The 13,734-nt window shown below is 48.3% G+C and overlaps 1 protein-coding gene across 1 annotated transcript; it reads right to left on the minus strand.

The window, feature by feature from the left end:
• Window positions 1-113: 113 nt before the first annotated feature.
• On the minus strand, window positions 114-8,999 carry NWD1 (NACHT and WD repeat domain containing 1). The gene is given in 18 exon segments (XM_017743796.1): window positions 114-758; window positions 1,396-1,514; window positions 1,517-1,934; window positions 2,550-2,839; window positions 3,541-3,874; window positions 3,996-4,197; window positions 4,370-4,656; window positions 5,403-5,743; window positions 5,981-6,169; window positions 6,612-6,729; window positions 7,183-7,375; window positions 7,721-7,838; window positions 7,841-7,915; window positions 7,918-8,043; window positions 8,046-8,253; window positions 8,255-8,462; window positions 8,464-8,552; window positions 8,802-8,999. Coding segments are annotated over 18 exon segments (3,684 nt in total). The 3' UTR covers window positions 114-587.
• Between the last annotated feature and the right edge of the window lie 4,735 nt (window positions 9,000-13,734).

Below are 13,734 nucleotides of genomic sequence, written 5' to 3' on the forward strand. Positions count from 1 at the left end.
GGGGCGGGTGAGGCCCGGGGGGGGGTGGAGGAACGGGGGCTGGGGGAGCCCCAGGGGCTGGAAGAGCCGGGGGTGTGGAGGGGCCGGGGTTGGAAGAGCCATGGGGGGCTTCGGGGAGCCCTTCAGTGCCAAGGGTTTCTCTGGGGTAGCAGGATAAATGTGGCTTAAAATATGCCACTTTCTCCAATGGTCCCTGTCACCAGGCAATCTGAACTCAGTGAAACAGAGTTACATGAAGAGCAAGGAGGAGAGGGGGGAAAAAAATACGCCGTGCCGCTTGTTTTTCCTTAAAGCGTTACAGATGATTTGCATAAGAGAGACGTGCGGAAGTCTTTCTTGCTTTGCCTTTAAAGTTGCTGCTGGTATTTGAACCCAGAATATTTTTCTCTGTATTGTGCTGGAATATTCCAGCTGTTTTCAGCTTCCAGGCAGGATGGTCACACACTGCCTCTGGATTTGGTATTCCATCCCCTGTTCTGATGCTTGCACAAACTGCTGCCCTCTGGCCTGTTTCCCTTCTGACAACATGAAGGATGCTACAGGCCTGTTTAATACAGGAAGGATTAAATTAATACAGACTTTTTCTTTCACAGTTGCTCACCACTTGCAACATCCCAGACTGTGATGGATTGATCCAGTGACCCAGTATACACATATTTATCATCTTTGGAGAAGCAGGCACAGCAAAGGCCTTTCAGGAGAGATGTGAGCTGAAAATGGATGGTTGGCATTAGATTGTTGTGCTGGTAAATACAGGTTGAAGTGGATATGTTTTAGAGTATTCAGTGATTAAAAATATAAATAAAAATGAATATTTTTTACAGTAGTGATGCTGGAAGGATGATGGGAGCCAAATACAGCTCCTAGGTTGTGAAGCACTCACAGCTGTGCAGGAAAGAGAACCTGGTAGGACAGAGTAAAGCCCTTTATTCCACCTGTGGAAAGGAGTAGCTCAGACACATCCTTGGTGTGTGAAAGAAAATCAGCATTGATCCAACCTCCTCCACCACTTTTTTTCTTTTTTCCTCCTGGATTCTCCTGAGCTGGCCCAATTTCTGTTTTCTATTACTGTTATTAACTTGAGAAGTCTCTTCCTGTTCCCTGGTTTGTGCCATGAGTCTCACCCTGGTGACATGAGCAGAAAGAGCCGTAGACAAAGAACTCCTGTGAGTTGAGTTTTCTGTCAGAGCAGAGTTACCAGCCCTCAGCCACTGACAGCACCAACACCTGGGTGGTGTACCCAGCTGTAAGGATGCTTGCAAACCAGCCCTGGATGCTGGGAAAAGCTTGTGCCTCTCAGTTTGACAGGATTTGGGTATTCTCCTTGGGAATCAGCTGCATCCTCCCTGGCAGCCCGGGGCAGTAACTGACCATTGACACTCAACGCTGTGGTGCCTCAGAATAGCTCAGCTCAAGTTGCTGCTGACAGAGCTCCAAGTCCCAGAGACACTGCAGGGAATCATCGGATCCACTGCCAGCCTGCTGCTCCCTGGGGCCGCTTGCCAAGCAGGAGATCTGCTTCTGTGACCTTCCAAAGGGAACCCTCGGGCCCCAGGGCAGTCCTGAAGGACTGAATCCCTGCTGGCCTTGCTGTAGATGACTGTAATCTCCAAGGAGATCAGGGAGCCAGGGATCTGAGTTCTGATGGTGTGGGTGGGCCTGTGGATCACTGGGCATGGATCTGCAAGGACTAAATCATCGTGTGCTATGGCAAACTGCTTCTGCCTGCTCATTGCCATGTGGTTGACTGGTTTCTGTGGCTCTGGAGGTGGGGTGCGAGTGACATCCTGTCTGGAGTTCAGTGGGGAGGCAAGGACTGTCCCAGAGATCAGCCCCATGAAAAGGAGCCGGCTTTGCTCAGCCAGCATCTGGCTGGGGCATCTCACCTGGGCAGATGTGTCCAGTGTGTCACACCCTTCACCTGTAAAACTAGGCAATCAGAGACTGTTCCTACTCTGAATGTCTGCCCTCAAATGGGGCTCGTGGTTGGCTTCTTTACTTGTGAAATTCCTTATTATTCATATTTCAGATTTTCACCTGTCACAAGCTATTCCAGACAAAATCTCTGGAGGTGAGATTTAAAAGCTCTCCATGCCTCAAGCAGTTTTCCCAAAATCTCTTGCTTTAAAGCAGCAGGAAGGAGCAGTCTCTGTCAGATGATAACAGCCTAAGGCCAGACGGCCAAACATTGCCTTCTTACTCTGTTTGCAGCACCTGGAGCTGTTCAGCCATGGGCTTCCTCTGCTCTCAAAGGTGCCTGATTAGATCCTGCCCAGCTTGGGCTGAGCTGGCTTTTCACCTGTTGCTTTGGCAAGAGATGGTGCTCCAGATGTGTGTGCTCCAGATCTGGCTCCTGCCCACAGCTGGGTAGCAAGGTAGCTTCTAGGAGTTCACATTTAAAGCATTTCAGAAATGAAACTGTATTTCAGGCCTGAGGCACACACTGACATGAGGCTGGGCCCATGAATGGATAAAGTTCACTCAAGATCAAAAATAAAAGGGGAACAGAAAGACTTGAAGCAGTAAAAACAAGGGTCATCTTTTTAGAAGTGTGGCAGTACTAGAAACATGTTCAGGCCTGCAAATCCACACAGGTTGCTGGGGATCAACCCAACCCCTTTCCTGAATGAGGGGCATGTTCTGTGAGCTGGATTTGTAAGAGATGCCCCTGGTTGGGAAGTTGCCCACCCTTCCTTCTTCCCTGCCTGGACAGATGCAGCCTGAGAGCCAGGGACAAGGCTGCAGTTGCCAGCAGAGATAACAGCCATAGGAACTACTCCTTCATGTTCCAAATCTGTCTCTAGGAACCTGTGGAATCCCTTTGGATCTGCCAGGTACACTCACACATACTCCTTAAAGCCTACAACAATAAAATGTTAGTTACTGATTTATTGAGCCAAGGAAGTTTCCAATCCCCTTCAACCACATGTCCTTATGATTTAATTCCTCTATTTCCTTCAAGAGAAGCCCAAAGGCAAGCTTAGAAACAGTGAAAAGTAATCATCTCAAGTCCCTTTCACTGCTTACATCTCATTCCCTAGAGAAAGGGCTCCTGGTGCCCAGGCATGTTCTGCCTCTTCACAAAGAGAATGTCACCCAAAATTTGTGACCCCTTAAGTACAAGAGTTAAATAAAGCCAGGCCAACAGGAAATTCCACATGCTGGCCCCTTTGAAAGGACCCTTGGCATTTGAGAGAGCAGCTCTTGCCAGCACTTCCCTAAGGAATGGGAGCTACTAAACCTGCACTGAGAACAGATTCATCTTTGCCACCACCACAGAGAGAATTCTTCTCGGGCAGACTGCCCTCATCAGAAGAGATCTGCACAAAAAAGGCAAGAGTGAGACATGAAGCCAGGACAGCTGAGTGAAAGAAAGAGGCATTAGCAGTGAAATTCATTCTGGCCACTTGCAAAGCTATAAAGTGCAGCAGGATGGAGTTTTGCTTCTCCATTTGGGAACTGTGAAGTCTGAGGAGGATGCTCTGTTTGGAATGGAGAAGGAAGGCCAGGCAACCAGATCTGTTGTCCGGGTCATCAAACCTTTGGATATTATAAGAAATACAAGAAATAGAGTTAAAAAGTTGAACAAACAGATGTGTACCATGGATAGAGATCCCCCACTAAATCCCACTGTCATCCTCCCTTGCCTCTGGATCAGAACACTGGATGTTGGTGTTTCTCCCTGCAGCCCTGAGAGATGCTTTTGGGATCTCAGCTCACCAGAGCTGCTGCGTCACAGACTCAGAGTTCCTCCCTCAGACACAGTCACAAGCAGCAGCCTGGGGCTGAGCACTGCAGAAAACATCCACACATCTCTCATCTCTCCAGAAATATGGAAGATGAGTTCTGCTGTCCCCAGGTGTCGAGCATTGACCTAAGAAAGAGGTGGCAAAGGAATAGCGAGGCCTGAGGTGGCTTTTCTGTCCTCAACCTTCAAGGCTGTGGCTGCAATGTTGTGGTTCTTTCAGCACCTTTAAGCTAAAGACTGACTGTACCTTTGTACCTGAAGAAAAATATACAATCCTGTTCCCCTCATCCACATGAAGGTGATGTGAGGGCTGTTCTTTGGGATGCATATCCTGGATAATAAACCTGGCTCTGCCAGAAATCAAATTCCAGATGTGCAGACTGTGATCTATGGCAGCAGAAAAAGCACAGGTTCCTTTTTCAAACACTTCCACACACCTCACCTCAGCTATAAAATAAGAGGGGCTCACAAAATGAGGAATTCTCAGTGCTTTTGGAATTTAGGAGAGTGCTTATGGCTGGGACATATCTGTGTGCCTAAAGCTCTGACTGCCAAGCTGTCACAGCTCTTTTCAGGCATCAAAACAGCTTTCCAGCCTCAAAAAGTGGAGAAGGCTCAGCAGAGTGTCCAGGAAGGATGTGCAGCATCTCAAAAACTTCCATATTCCAGACAATCATGGAGCCATCCTGGGAAGCTGCCACCAGCAGCTGGCAATCAGGACCAAGTGCCATCGCTGTGACGCCTGCCACGACACACAGAGAGGAGGGAGAGGCTGGTCTTGCTGCCACAGAGAGAAAAGGGATATTTTGGAGCTTGTTTATGTGCGGTGTTTCCCCAGCTGGAACCCCCGGTCCTGTCTGAACCCCGTGGTCTGTGCCAGGAGCAAGATTAGGTTCCTGCAGACATATCTAGGTCAGTGTGTGCTTTTGTTGTCCTGACGACAAAATGACCCACTTTCCCCTCATTTGTGGAAGCAGTTGCCAATGGGGCTGGGGCATGGCCGAGCACAAAGGCGCAGGACCTTCCTCCTGCCTTTGTCTCCAAGCTGGGTTCCTGCAGAAATAGAGGTTTTCTCCCCCTTGCTCTGTTTATTGTGTTTCTTGCATCTCATTCATAGCAGATGGATAATTAGAAATATCGTTGGGCTGTATCTGCCCCAGGAATGATCCTACCTTTGAGGATTCTGATGGGGATACAATCATGGCCATCCTGGGAAGCTGCCACCAGCAGCTGGCAATCAGGACCAAGTGCCATCGCTGTGACGCCTGCCACGACACACAGAGAGGAGGGAGAGGCTGCTCTTGCTGCCACAGAGAGAAAAGGGATATTTTGGAGCTTGTTTATGTGCGGTGTTTCCCCAGCTGGAACCCCCGGTCCTGTCTGAACCCCGTGGTCTGTGCCAGGAGCAAGATTAGGTTCCTGCAGACATATCTAGGTCAGTGTGTGCTTTTGTTGTCCTGACGACAAAATGACCCACTTTCCCCTCATTTGTGGAAGCAGTTGCCAATGGGGCTGGGGCATGGCCGAGCACAAAGGCGCAGGACCTTCCTCCTGCCTTTGTCTCCAAGCTGGGTTCCTGCAGAAATAGAGGTTTTCTCCCCCTTGCTCTGTTTATTGTGTTTCTTGCATCTCATTCATAGCAGATGGATAATTAGAAATATCGTTGGGCTGTATCTGCCCCAGGAATGATCCTACCTTTGAGGATTCTGATGGGGATTTTTGTGTAGGGCCCCACCTGGAAAAATCCACACAGTGGGATGAGCATGGGATAGGGACAGACCCTGCAGCAGCTCAGACACTGCTGGCACAGCTGCCCCATGAGCTCTGGGCAGGAAGGCAGCAGGGGAAGAAGCCTGGCCAACATTTCTGAGTGGATTATACTCCTCCCTGAGAGGGCAGAGACAGAAAAACCTTTTAGAACAAGACTCTGGTGAGCCTGTGAGAGCAGCCATAGCTGATTTCTGTGATGTACAACGTGAAATGAGCTGAGCTGGCCTTATCTGGTAATACAGGGATGGCTCCAGTGTAAAACCTGGGAAATGTAACGGTGTGGCAGGATTCTTCCCTGAGGAAGGAGTGGGTATTCCAAGGAGAAGACAGGAGCAGCACTCTGTGCCCTGCCCTCCAGTTTGCTTTAAAGCTGCAAGGGAATCCAGATGGCTGACAGAGTATGAATCTTTTTACGGATCCCAGAATGGATAAATTAGTCACTGGTTTTAATTCCTCATAAAAGTACTTTTACTTGGAAAGGAAAAGTCCCGTTCTTTCCCCAGCAAACTCTTGTGTCCCACTGTGTCCCTGAAATGGGTGTTACCTTCAGGGCTATACAGGAGACTGCAGGTTCAGCACACATGGCAAAGCCATCAGCAACACTCTCCATTCCAGAGGCAGTTATTTTACAGCTGATCCACTTTATATTCCCTGCAGGGAGAAATGCTATTAGAGCAAAGAACATCAGCCCTGAGAATGCACCTGAGTTATTCTGAAAAGACTGAGGTTTGGGGAAGGAAGGGATGGAAGGATGAACAGCCACTTGCAGGGGAATTAGGACTGCTTTGCTGGGGATGTGGAGGGCTCCCATTGTCACAATGCCTTCTGTAACCTTTTAAACACTCTATGGTTTGGGTTTTTTTCTAAATTTGGTAGATTTTTTAATATGTTTTCTTCCTGGCATTTGGAGTATCTAGATGATTTCTTTCAGCTGCTAAAGGAGTGTGGTGGTAATTCTGGGATAACAATTTGTAAAGTTAGCTTATTTCCTTTCTCCAAGTTTCCTTCTCACGGCACAGCAGAAAGGGTGTGACCCTTACCCGTGGCTGTAGGCATGAAGCAAAGCACACCTCTGCACACCCCTTCTCCTTACCCAGCACATCCCTTTTTAGCTCCTCAGTTCCTCCAGCATGAAGTAAATGAAGTGGCAATTCACTCAACTTCCTCAGGTTTGGGGCAGTGTCAGAGAACCAGAATGGCTGAGAGGCAACCTGGGAGCTACCAGAGCAGTGGGTGTGTGGATTGATCTGTTTGTTTTCACAACTTCAGTGCCAGACACCCAGCTCCTGGTATGGAGACAGCACTTCCAGGGCTTCCATTGTTTTCCTGTTAGCAGGAAATGTTTTTCCTGACTAAATTTCTCTTGCTGCAATCTAAGGCAGGCTGCCTTTCTGCAGAGGAATAATAAATGACTTCCTTCCTTGCTACAGTAGCATTTTACATGTGTGAAGAGTGAATGACAGTCTGTAAAACTTCTTTAGATCTCCTTGGTTGTAGATACCAGTTTAAAAAACGTGTATATATATCTTGATCATTGGAAGCACTGAATAGTGTTCTTTAGTATTATTTCCACTGTCTTTTGATTTCAGACCCTGTCCAACAGCCTGGAGAATACAGAGCTCTGGTCCAGAGCTTATGTGGAAATACCTGCTGATATTCCTCACCTTTGTGTCAGCGCTCAAGGTCCTGCTAATATGTGGCAACATAAGAGGTTTCTTCATTCCCCAGCTCCAGGTCCCCTTGTAGAAATCTGCCAGAAGAAAATGCCTGTTGATTTGGTCTTGTTTTGATAGGTAACGATGCTGCAGCACTTCAACAAATTGCCTGGGAAGAAGTTCCGTGTCTGACAGCCCGTTTCTGCAAGCAAAGTGAGATATAGGAAAGGAAATTATTTATCCCCCTCCTCACTGTTTACACTGACACCCACAAAGGGAGGGTGAGGGGTTTTCTGGCTGTCTAGAACAAGTCACCGAACATCCTGCTAGCTCATGTGGCTGCATAGCAGTCCCAGGTGAGAGCTTACACCCTGGATAAGCCACAGAGATAATTTCCTTCTTCAAGTAATCCCAGAACATCTCCTTCAAGGCTCTGGTGTAGATAGGCTGCCAGGCATGAGGGAAATGTAACCCTTGCTAAATATATGTAAGAACACATTCACAGGCTTAAAGAACTGAGGGCTTTGACTGTGTTTAGACAGATTGCCTATGAACAGTAGGAAATACAGGCTGTTCCACCAGATCCAGCAGCACCCACCATGAGGGAGCAAAACAGCCAAGCACGTGAGCCACGAGGACGGTGCTGTGGGACTTTTCCAGTCCCCACACAGACGGTGCATGGTGTCCTGGGCTGTGCCAGCAATCAGCAGCTCTGAAGTGGAGCTGTAAGATGCCCATTTCTGGCCTCCTGGAAGGCCAGCTGGAAGTGCAGGGCTTGCCCCTCATGAGAGAAGCTCTGATGGAAACAGGCCCATTGAGCTGGGCTTATCTGTTTTCTGTCTGATGCCAAGAGTACCTCCAGCATCTCCCACCTTCCTCACAGGATAAGAGTCCTACTTCAAAGTGTGCCCCAGCCTCAGGCACAGCTTGCTGGGGGGTGTTCAGAGCATCGGGCTCTGCTGTGGAAATGGAAATGACAATGTGGACCTGTGGAGGGCAATCTGATGGGAGTCGGTGGGATCTGTGAGCCCCATGGCCAGGCAGCAAACTCTCCACAGAGTCCAGGAGCAGCACCAGTGTCCGTGTGCCACAGTGGAAGACTGAGGAGGAGTTTGCTGAGGATCAGGACTAAGTCACTGCAAGCCTGGTTGGTCTGGAGTGGAGGTGGTGACAAATCAAATGCTAAACGGATTTGGAAACAAATGTCCCTCAGCAGGCTGTGAAGGGCAGAACTGAGCTGGGATGTCCTCAGCAATAGTCACAGCACTGTCTTGCCCTACAGCAGTTTGCACCTGCTCAGATAATTCGCACATTCCACAGCCTGGTGGCCCATAAAGGATGAGGGTTGTGTGGGGTTTATCGTTGTCCTGCCTAATACACTGGAAAGTGTTATCCAAATTCTGTCTGCCGCAGAAAAACCTGCAGTTCCTCAGGCCCAGAGCTGTGTGGTGGCCCAGCTCTTGCAGAAGCTGCCCTGGCTCCTCACTGATCTGTCCTCAGCATTGGAGAGTCCCTAAAATCTGGTGATTTGTGACAGCAGTGGACTGCTGACAAAGTTGTTTCAGCTATTTATTATTGTCCTTGTGCTGAGGGTTGCCAGAGTCTTTACTTCAGGTCACAGTTTGTACTGTAAGGTGCTGGGGACAGTGGCTTGCAATTCTTGCTTTAAGGTTGCTGAGCAGCTGTTCTGCTTCACTGTCTGAACCATCCTCTTTTTCCAGCAGCTCACTGGTTATCCCTTGTCCAATCTGTCTCTTGGAATCCTCAGGTGTCCGTAGTGGTTGCCCAGGAGGCCTTGCAACAGGAAGACAAGGGCCGGTGCTCATGCACTGCTGCAGTTGTTGGAAATGATATAACTTTCCTGACTCATTTTTAATTAGTTGTTTTAATTAATCAAAAGCAGCACCCGCTTTTAGCTTTTTTTCTTAGTTAAGTTTCTTCACAGGCTCTTCGAGTTACTTTGATCACTAAGTCACTGAAACCTCAAGTTGCTAAAACTAACCCTGAGCAGCTTCAATAAACAGAGCCAAAGGATGTTGAAGCTTTGACATCTGGGATCTCACGTTTATGACCCTTCAAGGACATTGGAGCAACCAGAAGGTACAGAGGAGATTAAGGCCTGGAAAGCTGGGGACTCCCCATGTGAGAAAGAGATGATAAAAGGACTAAAGAATGTAGACCAAATCAACATCAAGAGTGAGAAATCAATAACCAATAGAGGATAGAATACTGATTAACAAAGAGAATTATGTAACTTGGAACCAATGAACATTGATTTCTTTGTTTGCTAAAAGTAAGTGACCAAGTTTTGTGTCAGTGTCCTGTGGAGGTTGGGGCTTTGTCAGCCACACACACAAACCCTCGACAGGAATAAAGTAATTCCTGACTCACTGATACTAAAAAGGCAGTGTTAGGGGGGTTTATTTATCCCAAGGACTGTGGTAACACAGACACAGCTGGGGTGGGGGCTGGATACCGCCTGTGCACCTGGGATTGCCAGGGAGGCTCAGAAAACTTGCTGGTAATTCCAGCATCCTTGTGGCTTCCCTGTTGGATGGGGACAGAGCCCAGCCTGCCCTGTGCCCAGGGAGACGTGCATTTCCCGTGGTGAAGGTGAGGCAGTGGAAGCAGAATTGGTTTGGGGACTCCTGCCAGTGGTGTTGTGAGATTGGCTGCTGGGGGGAGAAGAACCACAGGAACAGGGCTGAGCCTGGGAACTTTGGTTAGGACTGAAGGCTGGATCGGGGAAGAGTGAGATCCTGGGAAGGGTCAGCATCCACTGTCCGTGCAGCCTAGTAGCACAGAATGAGCTCCAAGTGCAAACCCACAGCGTAACCTTTGAGCAGTGCCTGTCAGGGGACAGGGAGCAGTGGAACCTTGGTGGGTGGCTCTGCTGAAAGCTGCAGGCACACGCTGAGGACCCGTGTGAGGAGCACACTGCCCCAGTGCCCCTGTGGGTGTCACCTGCACGTGTGACACGGCTCTGCTGGGCCCTGAGGGCAGAGCTCAGCCATGGAGAGCTCAGGCTGCAGCAATGCTGGCTCAGCTCTCATGTCTCTGTCCCTCTGCTGCTGATCTCGGGTGGAAGTGACTCAAGGGAAATCAGACAAACTTGCACAAATACTTAACGGGTTATTTATTTACTTGTGCCTTCGGTTACACCCCCGAAGACTTCGTGTGTTTATTCTCCTGGTTCAGCAAAACTGTCTCCCCTCCTAAAGCTAAAACAACCCGAGGAAGCCACTTGACACTTCTGCAGGTGTCTGAGCCTCCCCTTGTGCAAGGCTTAAAGCTCTGGGTGTGGATTTCTCTTCGGGGCTGTCACCAAAGTGCTTCAAGGACACTGAGCTGGGCTTGGGAGCTCTCAGGGCTTAGGAGGAGCGAGCAGAGGGTTTAAGGCAGAAGCAGGGAGCTGGTGCCAGCCTGCAGTGTGACACCCTGCTCTGTCCCTGCTGGTTGCTATGGCATTTTCATTTCTGGTTCTTTGCAAGGGGGATTTGTGGTTTTTCCCTGGTTACTGAGCAAACCTCGGCAGTAGGGAGGACTGGTCACTACTAATGTAAAAATGGTGATATGAGAAAAATTAGGTTGTTCAACTTTTAGACGGGTCTGAACATCCATGGTAGAGAATCCCAGAAGGTCTTGGGTTGGAAGGGACCTTAAAGATCATCCAATTCCAACCCCCTGACACGGGCAAGGACATGCAACTCTAATTGCCAGAACGCTGCAAGAGACACTGAGATATTCAGAATCTCTTGCTAAGGATTTCTCCTGTGCAAAACTTGGGGATTTTGGACCATGGATGACACAGTAAATAACCTGGTCTTTCAGGAACCTCATGCCTGTAGGTTATTTGCTGCAACATTTCAAGCCTATATTCTGCCACAGAAGGATCCCCCATGTTTCAATAGCCTCTTTTATACTAGAAATTCTGTGCAAATTAGTCTAATTAGGATTAAATTACCCCTGAAGTATATCCAGTGGAATTTATACATGGCACTTTTTTTCCAACTGAATACAGAAATGGAAGGATGATATAAACCCTCATGTCCAAGTGTTTGAAGGTGATGAGCCACCTAACTCAGCCTTGAAATCCAGACAACTCAATCATAAGAATACACTGTGTTCAAAAGTTCTAGGAAATTGGTACAGCAGTAGCTGACTTCCAAGGAGATGGAAAATCTATGTGTATTTTGGGAGTACTTTTTCCTCCATCACACGCATTTTGATGGCCTTTAGACAGGACAGACAGGAGAGAAGTGATTTACCTCAAACATTAGGCCTGTGCCTCTGGATACGCCTTCTCCAGGAGGGCATCTGTCTCCACAGCCAGGTCTGCATGGGAGGATCTGAGCAGAGCACCTCAAGTCAGGAATGTGAATCACAGAAACATAAAACAGAATCAAAGAAAGTCCTGTGTGGGAAGGGACCCACAGGGATCATGGAGTCCAACTGCTGGCCCTGCACAGACACCCCAACAACAACACCCTGTGTGTGGGAGAGTCACAGAGAGCAGCCTGGTGCTGGATGGAAGCAGTCCTTTGGACAAGGGATGGAGTGCCAGGACAAGGGGAATGGCTTCCCACTGCCAGAGGGCAGGCTTAGACAGGATACTGGGACAGAATTGTTCCCTGTGAGGGTGACACAGGTCACCCAGAGCAGCTGTGGCTGCCCCTGGATCCCTGGAAGTGCCCAAGGCCAGGCTGGATGGGGCTTGGAGCAGCCTGGGACAGTGGGAGGTGTCCCTGCCCATGGCAGGGGGTGGCACTGGATGAATTTTAAGGTCCCTTCCAACCCAAACCAATCAGGGATCCTATGATTAAAAAAAGACTATGAAAACTCAGGAGCAAGATATTTTGCATTGCTTAGTTACAGAATACAGTACAGCAGCATTGATCCAGAAAAACACATTTCTTACACCTTGCTGCAGCAAATCCTCCATCCCACTTTAAGCCCCCTCCTACTGTGCTGTTGGCCAGCTCGGCAGTGAGAAAGAGCCCCAATAAAAGGCAATTCTGCTCCCAGGGAAGCTTTTCATACACAGCCGAGTCTGAAATTCTTACACTGCTTCCCCTGCTGTGCCTTTTACAAGAGAGATTCCCACTTTCCAGAAAAATCTGTGTGACACCTTTTAAGTGATGTGTTCACTGAATTAAATCAAACAGCCAGCTAGGGAAATTTAAGATAAATTAAGAAGACAAAGCAAATAGAAAAAAATTAAGCACATACAGGCACACAACCACAAGCATGAGAGCTCTCTCCCAGCATCTCCTGTTCATGATACACAGTATTATATTCATTGATACTCTTCATACCTGCAAAATTAAGATGTATCGGGAATATAAATAAATAGATATTTTCATATTAAAAAGATAAAGGTATGTTTTATCATATGAGATTAAAATTACTTCAGAACTGGCATCTTCTCTCCCCAAAATTATGTAAACATTCATGGCACTACTGAATCATGTGATAAAGTAGTACAAGAAGGAGTGCTAAAATTAGGAGGGAGAATGGCTCTATCTGCAGCTTTCCTTGGGGCTGGCCTAAGTGAAAAGTGATCACTGATGAAGCCCGTGCCAGTGTCAGATGAGGAAAGAGCTCCCTCGGGGTGGGAATTCTCCTCTCTGCACTGCTGTCCCACAGGGAGCAAGGCTTAGCACAAAGCACTGGAATAATTCATTAGCTCTCACCAAGACTGCAGGAGTTAAAGGAAATTCTTGTGTCACTTTACACTCCAGCCCACAGGAATTCCAAACCTTACAGTGAGAGAGTGGGTTTAACTTCTTGTCTTTTGGTGAAAATCCGATCACATTACATTTTTCAACCCAAAACTGTTCCCAAAAATGCATGAGGTCTAACACACCTTGGGCAGGTGTTGTAGGTAAACCCCAACACTGTCTGTGTCCTTACATGCCGACTAATCATAGAATCATTAAGGTTGGAAAAGACTTCCAAGATCATCGAGTTCAACCTTAAATTTCAGCTTCTCTGCAGTTCTCATGGATTCCTTCCAGAAGCCTTAGCTCCAACTGTTCTGCAAACATGGATCTCTGCTCGGGCTGGAGACACCTCCCTGTCCAAACAACACATTCCCCACCTTGCACCCGCTGCAGGAGATGCTGCAGTGTTTCCTTCCCTTAGGAAGCACTTTTTGTGGAATTGAGAGCCCCTCTAAGCCTGTGCTCGCTTGTTTAAAAATGGAGTCTCAGGGAATGATTTGCAGAAGGGGGAAACTGAGTTTTTAATTCCCGAAAATCTGAGTCACTGCTACCCACTGCCAGTTACCACTTTAGGAGCTCCGTCTGGCAACTGTGTCCCAGTGGGCAGAGGAAGTGGGAAATATTTGGGCATTGTCCAAGAGGAGAAGTTCTCCACAAACATTTCTTGCTGTTCCAGCAGCGGACGGGAACGGAGCGTGTGTTGTCCGGGGTCTTGGGAAAGCCTTGTGCCTGGAGAGGCTGGAAGTGCACAGTAGTGCCTGGATTGAAGGCGGCTTTGCTGCCAGTGCCATTAATTCCTGATCTAATGCAGAATTGTGCCATCCCCGCCCCGTCCCAC

This window comes from Corvus brachyrhynchos, unplaced genomic scaffold (genome assembly GCF_000691975.1).
Source record: "Corvus brachyrhynchos isolate BGI_N302 unplaced genomic scaffold, ASM69197v1 scaffold219, whole genome shotgun sequence".
Taxonomy (NCBI): domain Eukaryota; kingdom Metazoa; phylum Chordata; class Aves; order Passeriformes; family Corvidae; genus Corvus; species Corvus brachyrhynchos.